At 38.3% G+C, this 23,650-nt stretch overlaps 1 protein-coding gene across 4 annotated transcripts in view; it reads right to left on the minus strand.

Annotated features, from left to right (window-relative positions):
- The window catches only part of TENT4A (terminal nucleotidyltransferase 4A), a 61,357-nt gene that overhangs the window by 29,088 nt on the left and 8,619 nt on the right, over window positions 1–23,650 (minus strand). For all 4 annotated transcript variants that reach the window (XM_065629604.1, XM_065629603.1, XM_065629602.1 and 1 more), the window contains exons 2-8: window positions 19,147–19,270; window positions 17,584–17,630; window positions 16,577–16,697; window positions 14,861–14,968; window positions 14,003–14,131; window positions 12,693–12,906; window positions 5,241–5,367 (exon numbers count right to left, since the gene is read on the minus strand). In XM_065629604.1, the coding sequence (XP_065485676.1) occupies window positions 5,241–5,367; window positions 12,693–12,906; window positions 14,003–14,131; window positions 14,861–14,968; window positions 16,577–16,697; window positions 17,584–17,630; window positions 19,147–19,270 (870 nt within the window). The remainder of the gene's footprint in view (window positions 1–5,240; window positions 5,368–12,692; window positions 12,907–14,002; window positions 14,132–14,860; window positions 14,969–16,576; window positions 16,698–17,583; window positions 17,631–19,146; window positions 19,271–23,650) is intronic.

The raw sequence follows: 23,650 nt of genomic DNA on the forward strand, positions 1-23,650 counted from the left end.
GAAATAATACAGTTAACTGGTTAATAAAAATAGACAGCTTTCCTATGAAAGATGTCCCTTTAAGGTTTTTCTCTTAATATTATCATATAGTAAAACCAGGAATAAGCTATTTACATACCTAGTTTACTTTATGGTAAGAACTTAGAAGCTCCTCTTTTTACACCCTGCAAGCCTTCAAGTTCAGAGACACTTTTTAGCTGTTATTATAGCACAATTATAGTGTAAATAAATCTTAAGATCACTCTTAAAAGGCTCAGATTGCTGACATAAGATGCAGTAAAACCCAATATCTAAAGCTCCAGCCAAGCTCCACATGAACAAGTGAGTACGAGAATCAGAAAAAAAACCCACTAAGTCTGCAAAAGAACAGTCAATAACTGTTCAGCAGGCCTTAATTGAACTTACAAAATATTCCCCGGTATTAAAAGGGCAATATCATCTAAAAGCAGACTAAGGAACACCTGAGAAGGATCTGCTTGAGCATGAGGATAAAAGATTAAAAAAAAAATCAAAACCCTTTATCCAGACAAATACGCTGTACAGGAAAAGCTGATATTGCTGATACCTCTTAAGAGACAGCATGCATTCTAGTGACAGCCATCCACCATTTGAGTTGTGAAGTAAAGGAAAGACTGGTTCAGACAGCACATCTTATTTCTGTGTCAGCAGATCTAGCAGGTAAATTTAACATTCCCTGTGACAGCTCCCAGAGCTCCCAGGACTACCTTGGTCAACCAGGGGCAACACAAATCTAACATACAGACCTGCCAGCAGTTAGATCAGTTGAACTGTACACTAGGAAGAGACGAAATATCTTTCAAGCATAGAGATGGAAAAATCACTTTATATATGGCCTAGACTATTGTTGTTTTGACAATTAACACCTGTAAGCAACAACTCCAGCCCTGCCAAGGCTTCCTCAAACTCTGAACTCTGGCCTGTTGGCATGACGCTCCCTTTTCCTCATCCACCTGCACCACAAGTCTGGCACCAATCAGGAGGAATCTGTTACCAACCTGCAACTCTAAGAACCAAATAAAGATTTCAAAAGTTTAGTTATACCAGACAGGTACATCACAGCAGAACCAGTCTTCTATTCCTCACCTCATATGACCTCATCTGCCTCTCAAATGTGGCTACACTGCTGTTTAGAGATGACATCTGAGCACACATTTGTATCTGAACGATGCGACAGGCCAACATGTAAGCCAACATCCTGATCTACAGACAAATGTATCAACCTAAGGTTGCATCTTTGTCACATCCAGATCAGCATAACTTACTGCTGTCAAATGGTACAATACCACTCTCACCATCTTCCCCAAAACACGAACTCTCACACAGCCACAAGCTGGATCAACTTCTTGACATGACAGAAGTGTTGATGTATTTGTTCTCAGTCAGACCAGAGGGTTCATCTGACTCACCTCTGACCTCAGGACTGCTAGATCTGATCCAAGGCAAGAGTCAGGAACATATAGACTGAGAAGGTGAAAAAAAAAGGGGCAGCTGATAGGCAATAGCCCCCAGACAGTTAGACTAGACGAGGTATAATGTGAAACTGCACCTTAATATAGAGACCACGGACAGGGTAGTAACAGATAATCCACTCTTTCAAAGAACATGAATCAACAAGCAAGAGCTTGTTGTCAGACATCTGCTAAGGTTTCCTGTGGTTTGTCAAGAAACAGAATAGAAGGGTGTTGGAGGGTGTTGGTCTCCTCCCAAGTAGCAAGTGATAGGACAAGAGGAAATGGCCTCAAGTTGTGCCAGGGGAGGTCTAGATTGGATGTTTGGAAAAATTTCTTCACAGAAAGGGTTGTCAGGCATTGGAAGAGGCTGCCCAGGGAAGTGATTGAGCCACCATCTCTAAAGGTGTTTAAAAGACATGTAGATGTGGTGCTTTAGGGACATAGTTTAGTGGTGGACTTGGCAGTCCTAGCTTAATGGTGGGACTCAATCTTAAAGGTATTTTCCAAACTAAATTATTCTATGATTCCTGCATTTCAAGACCAGGGTACATCAGTGAAAAGCATACAATCGACTTGGTCAAATGCTAGAACTGCCTCTTTTTAAACAATATCCTATTTAGTTACCATACTTCACTCATGCTCCATCATGCTCCATCCCTGGAGGTATTTAAAAGACACACGTGTTGTGTTTAGGGACATGGTTTAGTGGTGGACTTGGCAGTGTTAGATTAATGGTTGGACTTGATCTTAAAGGTCTTTTCTAACTGAAATGATTCTATGAAAATATCACCCCTTACAGACTTCTTCAGTTAGCTCACTTAAAATGACATACACTTTGCTAGAGGCAGGCTATGGCCTAAGACCATACTAAAGCTGTTCAAAGCACATACTGACACTGACCCTTAAGTAGAAGCTATCCTGTCCATAACTATATTTTACAGCTAGACTCACATTCCCATGGGCCCAAATATTAAGAAATCAATTGTGATTTTCAATCACCTTGGCTGAACTCACAACACCAAACCCGACCTTGCATACAACTTGCACAGATTCAAAATAGATCAGTCTCCTCTTTCTCCTATTAGGAAAACCCTTCCTCCAAAGAATGTTTGTTCTAACAAAATTTGCTGTACTGTCTTTCAACCTCTCCTGTGCTTTGAGTTCTTCAAAAAATCTGGGTGAGATAGACTAGGGACAAAATAGTGTTAAGGTAATTTCTGCAGCTGTAAGGACCACCTTCAGGACTGATTACTGCTCCCACTCAGGCAGAAGAGAGCTTTCAGCTCCCACTGTACTCCAGACATTATATTTGGAAGCTTGAAGATGCTGGTAAGAGTGATTTGAATCTACTCCTTATTATTCTGTGGGACTTGTTACTACAAAACATGAACAAGAAAAAGACCTGTACTGAAGGACCAAAATCTGATTTTTTTCCACCCCCTCCACACTGGGAATATGAGAAGCAGCAGCTGGGTAGAAAGCCTTAAATTAACTTAGGCTTGTGTTCTTTTGAATTGCACTGACCCTGAAAAACTGCAGTAATGATGATCACCCAGAAATATTTGAAATCTACTGAGACTGTCATGTAGAAAATAGGACTCTGTACACAGAAATTTTCCCTGGAAAGAACTGATATGAATTCAAACCCACCATGTAGCTCAAGAACAAACAGTTCCATTTCTGGGAAAGCTAGCCCCAGTTAGGACAAAACTGAATTAATTCAAGTCAGCCTGGGGAGCTGAGCCTCCTGCAAGTTACTTCCCTTTCAAATACTCTTCATTTAGTCTCTGTTCATTTTTCTAGGAGAATGTCATATAGTTACTCACTGTTCTTAGAGGGAGCCCATTGTTTAGTTTAACCTACCACTAACAAGCCTAGCAAAGAGAAAAAAAAAAATTGATCAGGACAAAGGGCTCCTAGATGAACAAGGCTTTAGAAGTCGGGCCACTTGAAAAGTCTGTATACACAGCCCAGACCACTCTGCCTAACAGGTAGAAGAAGGATCTAAAATACACCTGGATTGCTCAAGCACATCGGGTTTAACTAAAAATGAGACTGAGCATGGACTACTCTTGAGGTTCTGCAAAAAACTTGTTACCAAACAGTTCATCATCTACCTACAGGTCTTTTGGCATTGACAAGTCTGGTGCTGGGGGAACTACCTGCATACAAGATTTTGCTCAATGCTGTTCCTCTCGTGACACCTTCGACAGAATGGCAAGCCACTGGAATGATGAATTCTGAGATTTAAACATCACTGGCACAGACAGCCCAGAACCAGCAGACAGATAGGTCAGATAAGTGATACCTGAACACTGCTGCTGGGCCTTCTCCCCAGGTTTGAAGTTGCAACAAAATTAAAACACTTTCCCAAATACAGTAAGAACTGTATATGTGAAGTGCACTTACTGATGACACCTGAGGCTTCCATTAAACGCATTTACAAGTATACTTTTTGATGTCTGTAATGAATATGGGTACCTTATAAGAGAGTGACTATATCCTTTGGAGAACTACAGAGAAGTTAATGAAGGCCAGGACCCATGACAGAAGGAAAACTTCAGGAATCCGTAAGTTGTTCTGTCTATACTTATATAAGAATGAAGTTTCTTTCAGCAACAAGAATTGTCAGCCAGTATGCAATTAACAGATACATCTTTAATCCATCTTAAAACAGCAGTCTCAGATGTCAGTGTGAAACACTACCATTCTTCCTATCCCTTCATCACAAGCACAAGTGCAGTCTCAACCTTTGTGCATTAAATACCACAGAAAACCTAGAGATTCGCAGGCACTATTAAAATACAGTCAGTTTTAAATCCACAAATGAAAGACTGCATCCACTTTGTGATAAACTTACTATAGGAAAACTATTTCACCTTCCAATGACATCAATGCTGGAAGTTAACAGCTTAACTAGAGTTTGGGATTGTATCTACATAGTTTATGTCACTTGTTACATACAGCCATCCCCGGGGAGGTCAAAGCCTTTGGGATTCTAGGGAAGTCTCAGGGAGGAAATGTCACTGATCTGGCCCAAATTTGTACTGAGGGTTAGAACAACAGATGCTAGAACAGATATATGAATGAAAATGCAACATGGCTGATATGCCTTCATTTTCTTTCTCCTCTCCCTTCCAAAAACTGGAAGACTTGCAAAGGTGAGAGTTGAGAAAGTACTCATTGTACAGTTTTTCTATGAAAGACATTAAGAACTGTATTAAAAATGGCATGTCTAGAAGATGCTACTTTTAAAGGCCGTTCTGACATTACAGCCATACCTAAGTGATTCTTCTAATAGCTTAATTACATATCAAACCTTCTCAAACAGCTTATGTGGAGATCATGTATTAAAGAACTAGGGAAATTTCTAGCCTTGTCTGGTTTTGTGTCTACACAAGCAATTTCATCACACACATTTCTTTCTGCCATAGTGCAGACATACATCATACCAAGCAATAAACCAGCACACCTTCCTTTGAAATACTTTAAGCAGAATGTTTGAGGAAAGACCGATTATCTTCTGGCTCTGTTCCACACTAAGAGAACCTCACATTGGACTCGTCCTGCGTTTTGTCATGCTGTCTTCATTTCAACACTGCACATTGAGGCATTACACTCATACCAGTGGGCAGCCTAAATTTCTGGGCAGTTTTCAATACAGCCACAGTTAAACAATAAATAACAACATTCCTGTTATTGACTTAGACTCAGACATTCCTAATTGATTACACAGACAAATGGATATTCAAAAAGTGGACTAATTACCTCTCAGAATCTCTATTTGGGTATGATCTTGCAAGTGGTGATACTGCATGGCTAAGAACAATGTAGGCATAATCAAAAACTTGTTTCACTTGCATGGCACCGTAAGAACTTCTGCCAACGTCGTTTCCTGAAATAATGTGACAGTCATCAGATCATCTTATTTTCATATCAGTTACCAGAAAATTATTAATACTTAAAGCTCAGAAGCCTTAACAATACAGCTTAACTATGTTTAAACTGGTTAGCCCATCCTACTCATATCAGGAACAACTAAGTGTGCCTATCTCAATGAAAGAAGCTAACCTTAGGAATGATACTTCACATTATGCATTCAGATTACCACTTTTAAAATACCGATGTTCCAGTGCCTGAAAGAAACAGAGAACAGAGATGAGCTTAAAGCTCTTACAGCTGTCTTTTAAGAGGGAACCTACCAAGCTTAAAGCATGTCTCACTTACCAGTAGTGTTTCTGCAGGCCAAATTCAGCTTAAAATTCCACCTGTGCAACCACATTATCTTCATAGGGCCAGGTATACTTACATCAACTCCCACTTAACCATATCAAAACTACGGATTAATAAACCAGCTCATACAAACTATTTATTTCCACAGGATAAACCGGTTGGTCAGAATCTGTTACAGAGGATTCCAGGAGTTGGTACAGCATTACTTTTTGATCAAGTTGCTTGCACTTCTTGACTGCCCCTCTCTAAATGTCACTCTGAGTGACACTTACAGCAGAACTCTTTAAAATCCAGTGCCATGTGTGAGGAACTGTGGATGTTAAGAACACACTAAAGCTTCTGTATATCAGTGACAATGTAGAAGTATTGATCTTTCATTTGACACCTAGAGAGATCTTGCTAGTACTAGGCAAGAAGAAACACTTGGCATTTTTTTGTAGATATATTTGGCACCAGACACCAAAGGTTCACTGTCTCCACTCAATTTAAGAAACACAAAGAAAACTTCCTTAAAATTGCCTGTCTGAAATACAGACTATCTTGAGTGGGTAGAAAGCTGCTTACAGTAAAATGTTTCTTCCTTCAGAATGATGCTTGAAATGCTGTGAGAACACTGGAATGGAATGAACCACTGAACATGTTTATTTTAAGCTTGAAAATCAGATCAGAGCCCATGAACAGGTTTTAATGAAAAATCTGCTTTGAAAATCAATGAGTAAAGGACAGAATCCATCCTTTGGAGGACTTAATCTAATGAGGCTGAATTTGACTTCGGAGGAACCCTTCACTTGCTGAAGTATTTTGTCCAGCAAGTCGTTACAGACAAATATGATGTAGGTGTTCCTGCTCCGGCAGGTGGATTGGACTAGAAGATCTTTCGAGGTCCCTTCCAATGCCTAGCATCCTGCGATTCTGTGAAACGTGCTGAGGTTTGCCATGCAGGGAGGAAAAAACAGCCTTGACTTTACTACTTAACAACACATTTTAATCCTTCAAGATTCCCCAATCATAATGTTACTTAACAGGAAAGCATAATCAATGAAAACAGATTGGGGACATAAGAGCATTTCCGAAAGACAGAATTTCTTCAGTAATTTATATGGTCAAACAAAAGCTGATCCAGAAATACTTCCTGTTGACTGAAGTAACTGAGTGTCTTGTTCTGAATGCACCGCTGCAGTACCCAGCAGCTACTAGGCTCAAAACTCCAGAAGCCTCTCTCAGTGTCATATTTGCAACTGAACTCTATCCTGAAGTAGAGACCAGTGTGGGCCTTGGACAGAGAATCTAGGAAGAAACACACTGCGGCCAAGCTCAGAGCTACACTACAAAGCGGCAGAGGACTTAATAAAGGACTTAGTCCAAAGGCAGCTGAATAGAGACCAAGGTATTTCAGTGGTCAAGAAATCAGAACATTAAAACGCTACTTCTACTACAAAAACAAAGATTACTTCACTACAGGTTTTCTAGAGGCAGGACACATTGTTCCTGAAACAATGCCACCTTCCACATGATGACATGCTAGACATATGCACAAAAGAAATTGAGAAACAACACAGAAATGGAACGTACAAGTAACTAAACACACACAATTGCACCTAACACTAAATTTGAGTCGACCTACAGTCTGACTTGATGATCTTCAGCGTCTTTTGCAACCTAAATGATTCTATGATTCTGTAAATTCACATAGCAGGAATTAAGAATACACACTCAATCAAATTGCATTAATTCAGTCTAATCTGGTGCTAAGACAACTACATTTGACACGCATCCTGCACGGAGTTACACCAAACAACCTCAGGCAGCTCTACAGGCTCAGGGAAGAGTGGCTGGAAAGCTGCCTGGCAGAGAGCGATCTGGGAGTGTTGATTGACAGTGGCCAGCAGTGTGCCCAGGTGGCCAAAAAGGCCAACAGCATCCTGGCTTGTATCAGGAATAGTGTGGCCAGCAGGACTAGAGAAGTGATTGTGCCACTGTACTCAGCACTGGTGAAGCCGCACCTTGAATCCTGTGTTCAGTTTGGGGCCCCTCATCATAAGAAGGACATTGAGGTGCTGGAGAGAGCGCAGAAGAGGGCAAGGAAGCTGGTGAGGGGCCTGGAGCATAAGTCTGATGAGGAGCAGCTGAGGGAACTGGGGCTGTTTAGCCTGGAGAAAAGGAGGCTGAGAGGAGACCTTATTGCTGTCTACAACTACCTGAAAGGAGGTGGTAGCATGGAGGGTGTTGGTCTCTTCCCCCAAGTAGCGAGTGACAGGATGAGAGGAAATGGCCTCAAGTTGTGCCAGGGGAGGTTTAGATTGGATATTAGGAAAAATTTCTTCACAGAAGGGGTTGTCAGGCATTGGAACAGGCTGCCCAGGGAAGTGGTGGAGTCACCATCCCTGGAGGTGCTTAAAAGGTGTTTAGACGAGGTTCTTAGGGACATGGTTTAATGCTAGAGTTAGGTTAAGTTAGGTTATGGTCAGATTTGATGATCCTGAGGGTCTCTTCCAATCGAAATGATTTTATGATTCTAAAATGAAGACACTGCTGCTACAAACTGTTGGTTACTCTTTTTGTCAGTTGTTGCAACCTCCACCTTTGTGCCAGCAAATGAAATCATAAGCCTTCCCTAATCCACTTACGGGAAACTCAGGCAGTTTAGTTTAAACCACCAACGAAGTTGTGTTTTGAGTCTTGATTGAAGCAGATTTGAGAACAGAGGCAGGATAGCTCATGCCACTGCATGCCTAGGTTCCTGGATTGCCTCATTCTGCACCTGCAATTAGTTCATAAAAACATCTGAATAAACAGTCTTATTCAATTACACAGGCTGCAGAGTTTCTGGCTTGCACTGCAGCTGAAAAGCAGGTATGGAAGCCAAAGCTACTATGTGAACTACTGTGAACTGTACCAGTCAAGGCTGTATAGAGGTGGCCCTACCCAATCCAGAAATCGACATATTAAAGAAGCCAGAAGATCACATATTTGCACTGAATATTTTCTTGAGAGATTGTCCTCACTAGCAGATCACACCTTACATACCTGAGCATCCCTCTTTCGTCACAATCCACAGACTGATCAGTTAAAGCACATAACCCAAATGCTCTCACTCTTCAAAAAAACCATAGAGATTTCAATCCTCAGATGTACACCAGTAGATAACAATGGTGTGTTATTTCATGTACAATTCAATCCTCATTCCTTCTTACAAACCCTTCGTGCCTAAAGGAGTATGTCTAATATTTCCATCCCTTGTTAAGTATTACCACTCCATCAGGTGGCCTTCTATTACCTGAAGCAGTTTTAAGAACATGGCATAGAAAAGATAAGACTATGAGCTAGGACTGAAGCAGATCCATCTATGTTAAGCTGTTATGCAGTAAGTACCTTTTCACAACATTCAGCATTAAAGGAGTTATTTCAGATACTGACTTCAATATATTTGTGTATATGCATATATTTTATATACACACACATATATATATATATGCAGGTTCTAATGACAAACAGCAGATATTGAAAAGCTTCAGTAAGTAACTTTGGGTAGCCACTAAGGCTAGAATAGATGAACCCAATAGTTGTCAATCTCAAATCTTGTGACTTCCTGTATTTATGACCTATCAAGATGCAGAAGCAAGCAACATGAAACATAATTAGTCCTTCAAGCTAAAGAGTCTCTTTTCAAAGAAAACAAATTGACTCTAAGGTTTAGCATTTTTGTTAGTGCCCATAGTAACTCAGAATGAAGAACAAGCTTATTCATAAAGGGAGTATCACGGGTGGAACTCTAGGTCTGAAACTGCGATTTACCTACTCTTGCCACTGCCAATCTGAAACAAGACCAAAATCATCCCTGTTCTGAGCATCAGAGATGACTGAAGGACCTTGATAAACACCTGATCCAAAAAGGCATAAAATAAGATTTCCCTAGAAAACTGCTGAATAAATGCCAAGTTGGTTTTTTTTCTTTTTTTACAGCCTCAGATTAAAGATTTGTCACTTACAACCACAGTCATGTCTTCCAAGACAGGATACTGATAGACCAACTCTGCACAAACCTTTTTTAGGGTGAAATCATCTACCCTGCTCCAACATGTTCCTGTGAATCAACTTCTGAGTGCCTGGCTTTGCAGTTCTCCTAAAAGAATATTTTCACTTTTTACACATCAAAGAAATTACAACTGCTTTGAGAGACTGAAATGGTGGCAGTTAAAGATGTTTATAGAAACTTCCTTCTTTGGACAATGCTAAGGGAAAGATTTTCATCTCATTATCCTGTTCTAGGACACTAACTCAAGATGAAGAATCTTAGGCTGTGTATGAAGATTAAGTAAAAACTACCACTTTAAAATGCATCACCAGCTAGATTAGTCTGACATCTCAAATCCATATTTCGCCACATTTCCCACTTCAGGTGTAGACTCCCAACAGCTTTGTTGGAATCTTGGTTCTCAAATCACAGAAATTATAATCTTTCAGCACCCAGTAATAGGAGAGTCTCAGAGGAAACCCTACAGCACCCAGGAGAATCTGACCAAAACCCATCTCAACCAAAACAGCAGCACAACAGGTTGATGCCTGGTCCTCCCAAATCTAGGAACTAATAGAATGTACTGAGCAGGTAGAACTGACATCATTTCTCTGTTAACCAGACATCACCACTTCTCACTGAAGAAACTTAAAGTAACTAATCCCACAGAACTTAATTCTCTCCCTTATAAGGCTGTCTAAAGCTATTCTTACAAATACACCTTTCAACATCCTACTGTTGAACTAGTGCTTATGCTCACAGGAGGGACATTCACACTACTTGTATAATCTTGAGAAACTGAAAGGCTTTTTTTCACCCCTGTATTTTTTGTATAATTCCTGGATTGAGAAGTCATCATCTGAAGTCTTCTTCCAGGGCTTAACCAGAACTTTAGAGAAAGCTGTGATTGGGCTTAAAAAGGATCACTAAGAAAGACGAAAAACCTGTGTGCATAGTGCATAAACAGGTTTGAGGGAAAAACTCTACAGCAGCCTATGCTCACTTAAATCAAAAAACATCTGTGTCCGCTCTTTACCAAAATACTTGTTCCCAGCCCCTCCACAGTACTGGCACTGACCCTCACATGGAGCGAGACACTGAATGGATCTGACCCCAAAATTATCAGAGATGATTTGTCAACTGGGCAAGGACCTGAACCCTTGGAAAAGTTTTTTGTAGTGGGACACAAGCAGTAACAGAACTGAACTAATTAACAGAATTCTAGATATTATCCACATGTACTTGACAGGTGCTTTTAGATACTGTAGGAATATGAGATTAAGTCTAGATCTAAGGAGGCTCTATTCACAAGATCTGATTCAAAGAGCCATCCTATATGTTCTATATAATTTTCCTCCTAGTTGCATCAGGCAAGTTTTTAAGCTTTGTGGTAGCTGCCAGAAAATATCCCTAAGGGACACGATGGTCAGATAACTTCAAGTTATTGTCAGCTTTTATTTCCCTTGCCAAAACACTTTCTCTCCTGTAAGAATTACCTCAGCCCATAGGAACTAAAATTTAGCTCTTATCAACTCTCTCATACCACATAACTAGATATCTTTCTTCTAAATTACAGTTCTTTGCTTCTGCAAGTCCTGTGCTATGAGGAACAGTTCAGAGCCCTTACTGGACATGCAATTTATTTTTCTTTCTTCTCTGAAGAGTCAAAGAGAAGAAAAAATTCCCAAGCTGAACTATTAGCCATGACTAAAACATTGTGCAGCATAAGTAATTCCTTCTCTTTCAGTCCTCAGCAGACAGGAACAGAACTGGAGGACAGTAAAGGTTTTTGACTCTAAAGAAATGTGGCTCATGCTGCTACACAAATAGGTCTTCAAGCAAGTGAGTACACAGCTCCTGAAGGAAATCTCAATCAAACAACGAAAGTTCTGCAAAATCACACCTATGCCTGGCCAAGTGCAAGAGTCATGATGGACACAAACTCAGAGCTACAAACAGATCACCAGTATCTTGGCTTGCAACCTGTTCTAGAGAACTATCAACATTCAGCATATTCAGTATTTAGAAAGGTGCCAGACTTCAGCTCCTGATCCATGGTATTTGCTTTAGAAGTGCTCTACATAAGCAGTCTACCCACGAGAGATGACAGTATGGAGTTTGAATGCCAACTACATTCCAGTAATACTAATGCTGAAGTCTAAATTAACTGAAAATTGACTTGGGTTAAAAAGCTGTTTTGGAATTTCAGCTATTTGTGACAGTCTAAATAGAATCCAAACTGAGTACTGTAAGTTGAACATTTTTTTCAGGAGCTCAGCCAAACTTAATCTTGACTACTTCGAAGGTTACTGAATCAAAAACAAATCTTAAAGAAAAAAAAAGTTACTTTCAAAAGTACATACAACTAAAACTGGGCTTCTCTACAGGTCCCTGTGCAGCACAGAAGCCAGTTATGCAAATCAGACTCTTCATACCAACACCACACTACTCCCTTGCTACTCATTCATGGATATAAACCCCTCTTTCTGTGCAGTATCTACTGCACTGCAGGACACGTTCCTCATCTAGGGCGTTTCTTTCCCATATTGTATAATTTATCTGAAGTACAGCACCACAGACTGTGGCAGGAAAAGCAGCACCCTCCATTCTCATTCTCTCGCAATGAACAATGGAGAGCTGTTCCTACTAACAAACCCCCTTCCAGGATTTCCTGGACCTCTTTCTTTCACTAGTAGAGAATCCTCTTGGACACTCCACACAGTTCTGACTCTCCAATGCATTATGTATCTGCACTGTTTACATGCAAGCCAATATACTCAGGCTATGAATCTTGGGAGACTTCAGGTCCTTATCCCTTAGCCCATCTCTGTAACTGTACCTCAACACCAGCAAAGTCTCTTTTCAGTGCAGCTTCTTAACTCATTTGACAGACTTTAGGGACTCTAACATAAGCTCTGAGAGCACAAGTTGAGCCAGAGCTCTGGAATATTGCAGGAAGTGTACAATCTTACCAGGCAGGAGAGGATCTTCAATACACAGCATGGATGGTCTGTATCCATTAGTCATGACTTTCATGATCTCTTCTTTGGCAATATAGGCACCTCCATTCTTTATTCTAATACCAGTTTTCAAGTAGTTAAAATTCCTTCCATAGAGTTCAAAAAATTCTATCAGAAGCATTCCAAGGTTTTCATCAGCTCTTCTGGCATCAATTCTTGGATGCAGCTGTGACACAGAACAGTTGTTAATTTTTAATAATTAACTTCAGACCATAAAGTGCAACAAAAAGCTCTCATTTAAACAGCTGAGTATAATCTCTTTACTCAAGTCTGAACTGAGTCATTAATTCTTCATGTACTTTAAACTACTTTCACATAACCAAGGGGGGCAGCACTTCAGCAGTATCTGGAAGCCAAAGAATTTCTTCTCCCTCCTCTTCCAACTTTTTGAGGATTAGTAAATTCCTTTCCCTAAGCCAAAAGCAATAAAGTAGTACTGTATACTACATTACAGCTTAATAACAGAGCAATACCTGTTTTTTCACAGAAAATCCATCAGTCTTAATGTTTTCAGAAGCAGAGGGGGAATCTATTTACCCCAATTGAAATAGTTGTGGGGTTTTTTTTCCCCTCAATCTCCCCATATTATATACGGTCTGTATAATCTATAGTAATATATCAATTAATCATTAACAGCAGCAGGATATGTAGGTTCTTCCATTATCAGAGCTGCTGAGAGACACATTGTACCTCATCATACTGGTACAAAGCTTACTGTCACGAAAATGTATTGCAAGAAGCTATAACTCATTAGCTATTTCATCAGTTACCTACAATATCCACCAGTTTTAAGTATGTGAAAACTTAACCAACACGTAATTAAAAAACAAGCTGACTATTTGATTTCATAATTTTAATAAACATTGAAATCAACTACTTTGCACATTCAGTATCAGTAAGTCTAGGAAGCAACAGACTTAAACTGCATCCTGGCAGATTTACAAAACACCAGTAAAATGATTCAGGTACTGGAACAGGCTGCCCAGGAACACAGCATAATCCCTATCATAAGCCCTGGTATAGAAAGCAATGCCCAGCCTCTACATTGCTCACAAGGCTCCTGCTGCTGTTCCAGTTCATACAGTGAACAGTTTTTAGAGGTCTGAGAGGTCTACAGGAGTTGCCAATGACTGAACACCTACAGCCATAACAATAAAGCTGGGCATTGCCAGGTGAGTCTAAAGAAATAGCAGATAACAGGGCATAAGTACAGAAACCAAAATATTCTAATGAACACAGAAACAAATAAGGAACACACTTACCTGCAGGAAACTAATTGCCATTAAAATTAGGCTGTAAGAACTAATTCCACCAGTAAAAACTTCATTCAAGTCCCTCTGAAGGAGGAACTGTTTTAACACTAAAATCAAGTAAGGCAGCAAAGAATATTTCTGCAAAGCAAAATAAGTCTTATCAATGACCATGTAGACATTCCAAAACAAAGAAAGAACTACACAATCTCAACACAAGATTCACCTTCCAATACAAAAATGTTACCCAGTAGTGTGCTATAAAGTGTTTCCACAAGAAGAACTGAAACATGCTTTTTTTTTTTTAATTCTAGAAACAGATGAGTAGACTTAACTCTTACTTGATCAAACAAGTTACATATCAAATTTATTTCTTCCTCCTAAACAGGAAGACTTTTATATCCTTCTTTGAATGCCAGCGTCACTCATTATAGTCAAAGTTTTCCACCTAAACAATATTTTTACCACAGAGCATAAATAGTAAACTTGATTTTAAGTACATAGCTACAGAAGAATTAGTTTTAGACACTCTTCAGTAAGATAGTGTTCACAATCAAGCATCATTTAAATTCAAGGTAAGCAAAACTTGAACAGACTTGCTTTAGAAGTTTAGTACCTATCTGCAGTTCTAGAAATGATCATGGAAGTCCTTTCACTGCACAGGTTTATCCACACAAACACCTAACACTCAAAGGCAACACTGAATAAATAGCAGTAGAAAATAAATTAAAATATCCACATTTAGTTAATATTAATGAGAATAGTCTTCAGCAATAAATCTTCAAAAGTCTTAGGCCATACCAAAAGAAGTTAGCTAAGCATCTAGCACATCCTTGGTAGGTAGCATAACACATATAATATGGCTGATACCTTCATATATTCCTTGATAAATCGAGCTGCCTTCACACCAGTTTCTACATTAAAACTGATGTCAACTTTCACTTCTGTCTCCTGGTCAGTAAGTTTTATTATTGGTACCTGAAAAGATTAACACAACGTTTTATGAATACCCAAAAATGCAACACTGGTGCTATTCTTCAGCTTACTCACTCAAAACACTTGAATAGTATCAGTCCAAATGAATGCAACTATCAAGACAAGAAAACATGATTTTGAGAAAAGATAATAATCCTAACTTTACTGACAAGCAAATGCTTTTTAGTGAAGTGATTAAAAACCCAGGCAGGTATGTTCACATTAACTTATGATCGCTTATGTACTCTCTCATAAATATTACATAACTACCTTCATAGCTGCAATATCAGTGTTTTGTAAGAAAACTAAATTTACTTCATTTACTGACTCACTGCTGTTGGTAGGAGACATTCTGCCCTCATAACCTGTGGGAACTGCATTCCTCTGACCCAGCACTGCACCAGCCACTTGCTAAACTGAGAGAAGACTAGTCTAGCAGAAGAAAATAAAGCACGGTCTGTTGGTTTATCAAGCTGAACTGATTCCCTGCAGAGTCAAACAAAAGCCAGAAGGGGTAAAAGCAAAGCAGCAGTAGCAGTATTTCCTCCTCTGGCAGCAATAAATTATTATAGAACTACTGAATATGTAGTTCAGTCTCACAGCACCAACTTGAAGGTAGTATCCTACAAAACGGTCTTACAATCATAATTAAACTTCAGCTGATAACATTTATTTAAATTGAACTTCTTCCATTTTTAATCTGAGATTGAAAATGAAGAAGAGCAGAAGCATAGCATCATTCTATACCTACTGCAGAGGGAATAAAATAAGGAAGGCTAGTAAAATTGGTAAGCCTAGCCTAGGGCCATTTTCCATACCTAACTGGTATCACTGATACTGAAAATCCCATTCATTCTCAGGTAAACCTAAGATTACCAGAGCTACTGTTATGTACTGCTACTCCAATAGAAGCAACAGGAATCTTCTGGACCTAAAAGAGTCACTCTATTTCAGAGCCCTTAAAACATAACAGCTTACTAACAGAAGCTTGGAATACTCTCCTTAGTCTCCTAGAGAAAACACCACTTGCTCAGTAATATAAAATTCTCGTACTTTCAGTTTTTTGCATATTCAATGTGATCTGTTAGGCTTACAAGACAGATGCAAGAGATACTACATATCAGTTTCACAAATGAAATAAAGCTTTTCAGTAGTGTATTTTGGAAGAAAAAAATGTTTAGTTTGGAACACTTTCCTATGCCATCAGAAACAAGACAACCTGAAAAATCAGGGTTTCAAGCAAGACCAGTCTAGTAACTGGCCGCTGGCTAAACGAAATCTTCCCAAAGGTCAGGGAAAAAAATGTTATACAAATTGTTAACTTTTTTTCTAAATATTTTACAAATACTGACTTTTAGTTCTTTATTGACAACATAGGCATAAAATACGGCCTTCCAGCAAATACCGTACACAGACATACCATTGTCCATTTAAAAAACTGTGTCCTATTGCTAAGTACACATACATTCTACTAAAATCTTGCATGGACAGAGCAAAACATTGTGCTTAAGACAACATCATTTGCTTCATGAATTAAGAACGACACTTGTGACAAACATCTTAAGGGGTCTGAAAGATTTTCCGTTCTGTATTCTAAAGACTATTACTTACCGTAGCTTTATCAAGTACTTTAATGGAATATGGCTCAGCCACGTTGTGTTTTCTTAGTGCTTGTTCTAGCAGCTGTAAAGGAGGCCGTTCCCATTTCCCAAATACAACTAGATCGATATCACTGGACAAAAAGAATACAGCATGAGATTCATTATGTCTAAAACATAATACTCCACCACCCCTCCAGGGTGACTACTTTGCAACTTTTATCTAGGTTCCCAATAAGCTACCCTTTAGCAATGTTAAGAGATGGTCTAGTGCACTTTAGGGACTCAAAGTAGTATTCTAGTTTCTTGCTTCCAGTTCTCTGACAATTTGAGCTCCTCTCCATTTTACCTTCCTTGCTCCCTCCCCTCTAACTTCCACAGCCTAATCCTATCCATCCTATCCTATCCTATCCATCTACCCATGTTGACAGGCACATTAGTATTCCAAACTATTTTAATCAGTGACTGTTATTCATAGACATGAAAACTGCAGTTCTTTCCTACTGAAAATTTAATTGCTGTAAGACACAGCTACACAGGTTTTCCACATTCATCTGTTGAATCATTAAGCAACATAAATCACTGAATTAAATAAGAATTTGCTCTCCAAAAAATGGGAAAACACAGCTGTGATGACTCCTCTGACTTTGCACAGTAACTCAGTGATCAGTGACACAGCCTCAATAATCCACTTTATTTAACAAAACACTACCTTTACACACAAGAAATACTAAACATTCAGTTCCACTATATCTTGAAAACAAAGAGCCAAAGACTAACTCCAAGCACAAGGAAGAAGAGGTAATTCACCAAAGGACCAGTAAGTACCTAGCATGGTACAATGATATATCAAATACTTATCTCAGATCTAAGTTCAAAGGCTGTTCACTTTGTCACATGGGACATTAGGCAAAAATTCTACTATAAGTTTGACAGGTTTACACATTCCAGTCTAAATTCCCCTTTAAAATTTGCCATTACTCTAAAATAAGACAAGCTTTAACGTAAATTATCACTTACCTAGTTGGAAGATAAAGCCCTGTACTAAAGCTGCCAAATATCTGGACCTGAAAAATAAAGCCACACCAGTGAATTATCTTGTAATTATGAACACTCGCCTCATTTCACTTCCACGAGACTTAAGATTTTTTCCTAGACTCATTAAGGATATAACCCAGTAAAAGAGTTATTGAATGTACTTTACTACATACTCTGTTAAGCTTGTACAAATACACTTTCTCTTATAGATGCAACTTTAGAGGAAATAATTTTAACATGAAATTACTACCAATCCTGCTAGCAGCAGAGCATAAACTTTTGAAACAAGTCCTTTTCACTATTTATTTCCAGTTCGACAGAAGTATAAGTTGTTATAAAACTCCTTCCTTCTCCCTTCTTGCCTCATAGGACATCTTTACTGAAATTTGAAGAGTTTAAGGAAAACATTTTTCCAAATATTTAGGTTTAAAAACCAGAAAGTGCATCTAAACATATAATTCAGATAAACATGAATACTCCAAATTTTACTGTAAGAATGACTATGAAATCGTGGTAGGTGTTCATGTGTGGAAAAGAAAGTATGCTGAAGAAATATTCACAGTCCACATCGAATACTTTTAAGTATGCTTCCAATCTAGAGAATTGAAACATTCTTCCCCCTCTGATACAGCAGAACAAAACATAAATGTTCACTTCTTTGAAGAGACTTATGAAAAGGCTGGGCAACACTGGGCCATTTCAGTGCTTATACTTGTTCCCACAAACTAGAAAAATGTTATTACTAAGGAAAATCACAGTGAGGACAAAGCTGATGAGCTTTACAGTGTCTTCAGCTCAGTACTTTGGCTACAGTCCTCACTCTATCATGGAAAGCTATGAAATCACATTGTTCTGAAATGTTTTTCTGCTTGTTCATGACAACACTACTATCTGGTAATCAGAAAGGTGATGCTAGAGATGCAGCTTGCAGAAAACTCCTTTTGGATGTTTTTTGTTCAGAGGAAACGTACTTTTTGCGTAATAAAGGGTTTGAAAATACAAGAACTTTGGTTACAAGATATCTTAGGAAGTCAAGTCCAATTTTGCCACTAAAGCAGGGCTAAGGTAATTCTCCAAATCTCAAACTTCTGAAGAGTCAAAAAAAACCCTGGGGTTTTTAACTGTTCTTTTGTAAAATATTTGTTTTTACAAATATCCATGCACTCAGGACACCTTGCAGAAATGAATATATAGGTAGTCAGTCTCACTTTAATATTCAAAATGAAGTTATGCAGAGACAATCAATATCATAAGCTTTTACTTTAAGGAACACACTTCCTAAAGTGGACAGTTCTTCACATCCCTGGTTCTCAACACGAAAAAACTTATCAGTAGCCTTCGTTAACTTGAAATCTAGGTTTCAAATTTCCTCCTCTTTTTAAAATAGACTGCCAAGTACTGCAAGAACTGTAATATTAGGTTGAGATCCTTTAAATTGAAGTCTTATCTGTTCACTTCTAAAACACAGAAAGATAATAGCAAGGTTAAGTGAATCAAGCTCTACAATCTACTAGAGAAGCAAATCAACACCTGAGTTACACTCACATCAGCTGTAGGCCAAAGATCTTTGATGACCGTTTCTATTCTTTTCACCACTTCTCTTCTCATAGCTGCTTCTTCAGGACGAGGGGACATGAAGTCATAGAAGTCAATTATTTCTTCATGTAGTCTAAAGGAGAAAGTACCATCAGTTATAATGACAATGTAACATTTACAATAAATTTCAACAAAAATGGGCGATAGGCTTTATTCAACATCATCATTTAACCAAAACCAGCAATACTTTCAAGAAAGGTGAATGCCACAAGAATTAGGCTTTCAGATGGGAAACTGGAGGGTTTGGGATCTGGGGTTCGGGGCATACATATTCATCCCTGACTTTCATGGCAGCACCTCACAATCTCAACAATACCTACATATCAGCCCTCAACACGTTACCTAAATGCCAAGGTGTCAAAAGACACCGGATGCAAACACTAGTAGACATTTACTAACCTTCTTACTGGCTCAATAATGAAGGTCAAATTCAATTCCTGATTCCTGAAGATTATTTTCTTTAAAAAATAAAGCATAGTCTTAAAAACTACACAATGATCCAAATGTGAAGCAGCACAAGAACAATTAAAATCTTCAAGTAGGTTTATTCTTCTAGGGATTCTTTCTCCTGTGTATGTCTAAATTTACATAGACTTGGAAACAGGCCACTGGCATTAATTATTTTAGTGGAGGGCAATAAAAGCAACATTTTATTATTCCCTGATGTGAAAATGTCTGCTTTGACAAAGAGGGATTCCTTTGACCACTCAAGCCTTTTATCAGCCATTCATTCATGTATTAAGAAGTGACCTTCTCACTGAACTATTCAAAGTGACAAATGTTAAACATATTCTCAAGTTAAAGTACATTAATACCAGTGCTATATGAGGAGTTCTGACACTGGATGTTTATACACCTATCAAGTCCTTTTGTTTCCTATCTCCATTTGCAAGAAGATCAATTTGAGTTTTCAAGTTAATGTTGTGTTTGCTTTCAACGGAAAAGCATCAAGCCATGCCAAACAAAAACACTCAATTTCTTAAACAGGACAATAATAACTACTGCTGTGATGTTTTACAAAAGCTTTTTTTTGATGCTGACATATTTCTAAGATTTCTCTCTACTTCAAGAAACACATCAATTCAGCACTGTAGTGAAATCCAAATACTGTCCAAAAAAAAAAAGTTCAATCCTTTGTTAACATACTCAGCCTTCCAAAAGGAAAATTTTTTACATCTCTAGTAAAACTCTGACCTCTTCCCTGAGACATTTGCAAATCATTGCTAGAGAATTCCCACTCTAACAGATAGCTTCCAACAGACCATATGGCCAGTTTTAAAGTGTCAGGATTTCTTTCTATCCACAAAGAAATTTTAGCAGTAAAGTACTAAGATACTTCTAAAAAGCATACATATTTACAATTACTGTCTGCCCTTTTTCTTATCTTAAAGTGGGCCAGGATCCACAACGGAACATTTAACTATGCAGTATGCTTATCAACCAAATTTTTCAATTTGTTGATGAATCTACTTGATTTCAAAACTTCAGAGCAAGAAAGAAGGTACAAACTAACATGCTGCTACTTTATTTTGTTTCTGCAAAGTATGCTTTTTTTTTTCCTTCTCAAAGATGACAAGACTAAAGTAGTAAATATTTGAATATACCTAACAGCAGTGGGGCCACATTAAAGACTTCCCATTGTCCTGTTTATAAAAATCAGCAATAAGCAAATACAGGGTGAAAGCAAGAGAAGACAAAGAAGTTACCCAACTCCCTTGCAGCAATCCTTCCAAGCCTCCAATAATTTCATTTGGCATACTTTTGGGGTTGGTTCCAACCATAATGTATATTAACTCAAAGGACTTTTCTTCCACTCATTTTTCCAGGTCTTTTTAGTCCATTTATGCTTTTGTCATTCATGGCATTCTATGAGAATTTACGTATGCACCAGAATAAAGAAGTGCCTTAAAGTGCTGCCTGTTAATAATTTCATTTGATGTTTTCTTGAGGGGGCACGGAGGGGGAATTATTACTGGCAGTTCATCTCCAAACATAACACTTCTGAGGCTCTCAATTCACATCCACTTGTCTCTATCCACCAGCTCTTTTTCAATCTAGCAATAGTTTTCATTTGAGTATTCTGCCTATGCAGCTTCTATGATCTTCATAAGCACTTGTTACCTCTTGAGTCAGGTCTGTGACAGTATCCTAGTCATTAGGAACAGAATTTCAATTCGCAGCACAATGTACATGCACATACAAGTAACATCTTAACTTTTTTTTTAAATGTAACTTCCTTCAACATACAGCACGAGTCAATTTTCTCAATCTCCTCCTAGCTTCTTCAAGAATTTGGCCTCGAGCAGCATCTATGCACCTAGCATAGATGTTCTATCATATTTTAAGGTGCCTATTATACCACCTTCCTATCAAAGATAAACATTTTAATTGACTTTTCCACAAGGCAGTTTCACGACATTTACAGAAACACTGAGAACAAAACTTGTTGGCAAGATTAACTGTACTCTTAACACAAGTAGAAAAGATTAGAACACAAGGATGCAAAAGAAAGGCTACTTGTACTTGCTACACTATTCAGCTTGCTAATTTTCATAGCCTGGAGGAACCTAGCATTCACTAATGCTATTACTGCTAAACACAGTAAACATCTGCTGCTTCCAGGCTGAACTATGCAACAGAACTGACACCTTTTGTTTACCAAAATTTATCCCTTTTATTGTTTTAGGAAAGGCAGACACACTTCTAGTCTTCAGGTTAAAATGATATTCAGGAGACGTTCTCAGACTTTTCTAATATTTTTCCTTAAAGGCAAGTTTCTAAGAAAAGAGAACATTTACTTTACTCATCATTTACTGTATCTACAACTATCATTATATATAACATTGACTTGTTACCTCAAGGGCTAATTCCAACGCAGTGAAATTAAACTCTCAAACAGAATCAACAAACTAGAAAGTGAATGAAAAGCTACAGAGACTTTGTTCCCTCAAGTAAACATCCTGTTTCTTTTCAACATCATGTCTACACTGCTAAGCATTAATTTATTCTAAAGAAACAGACAAAAACATGATGGCATGATTTATGCGAAACAACTGATTCTTTTTTAAAACATACTCATTCAAGTAAATAAAGTATATCTTTCTAACTGAAAAGTCTAACATCAGCCAAGAATGTTTATAAAAGGAAAGAATAGATGCCCCAGTTAAAGCATGTGGGTGTAACACTAGTGGCAAGTAGGAAAAAGGAGCTAAAGGATTGGGAATGCATATGCTGCATTTCAACAGATGCTTTGTTCAAATAAAGGTTACGAATAATAGGATACATTATTTCAATGAAATGTGAAGTCTGAAACATGCCTGAGGACTTCGCTGTCTCAAGGTTAAATGGTGAAAGGCTCAGCAGCCACTGTGCGTATTTCTGAGATCTGTTGAACCGCACCCTTCACCTCCAGCCACTGCAAAGCACAACTGCATTACCAGGGAAATGCAGGTGAAATCTTACACAACAACAATCAAATGCATTCAACAGCTGAAATCAGTGTAACAGTTTAAAACTCAGCAACACAGTTTAGTGAAATAAAGGAAAGCAGAATATAGATATATGATTGAAAGTAATAGTATATTCTGAGATAGATTTTTTCCAATATGATCTAAGATAAGACATCTGCAAAAGTAGCAAAAATAGGACTATTACCATGACCAAGAAGAGCAGATGAACTTGCAATTCTTTTCTTTCCACCTCAGTCACAACACCCATCAGGTGCCTTCATTTTTGTATGCCAGCCCTCCTCACTCCCAGTGACATGCAGGTAAGAGTGCTCTATATCCCATGCAATATTCTAGGCTTAGAGATGAGAGAAACTATGAAAACATAGCGCTACGTTCACAGACTGTACTGCCGCAGCAAATCGGTCTCATATTACTACAGAATTCAGACAATTATCTTTGTCACTGTAACTGTACGGAAGGCAGCAAACTCAAAGATCGGCAGAATAAAGAAAAAATCTCAACTACATAGAACTTATGAATCAGAGCTGTGAAATGTTTTACAGGTAGGTACTCTAAATACTAAACTCATATAAGAATCAAGATGACTTTGCAAGTTAACTATTAAGGAGAGAATGGAAGAAAAAAGTACTTTTTTTCCTCATTCACAGAACAAAGAGAGCAGATAATAAAATATATTGTACCTTTTCCAAAAGAGATTGTATTGTTCATTTTTTCCTCTCTAAGCTTTCCCTTTGTCCCACACTCTTGTAAGTTAGAGCCAGTCCTAATTTTAGATTCAGTTTCTTGTCGATTAAATTCTATATCTCTTAGGAGCACTTGATGGTTCACACACTCAAGAAACTAAGCTTGTTGGATTAATTTACACTGCAAATTTCCAGATTTAAGTAACAGAATTTGTTGCACTTCAGAAGAGAAAAAGCAGCCAAAATTAATCAATTTTTGCAAAGCCTGTCAATCCAATAAAACTCGGACAATTCCTTTCT

This window comes from Caloenas nicobarica, chromosome 2 (assembly GCF_036013445.1).
Source record: "Caloenas nicobarica isolate bCalNic1 chromosome 2, bCalNic1.hap1, whole genome shotgun sequence".
Classification (NCBI taxonomy): Eukaryota; Metazoa; Chordata; class Aves; order Columbiformes; family Columbidae; genus Caloenas; species Caloenas nicobarica.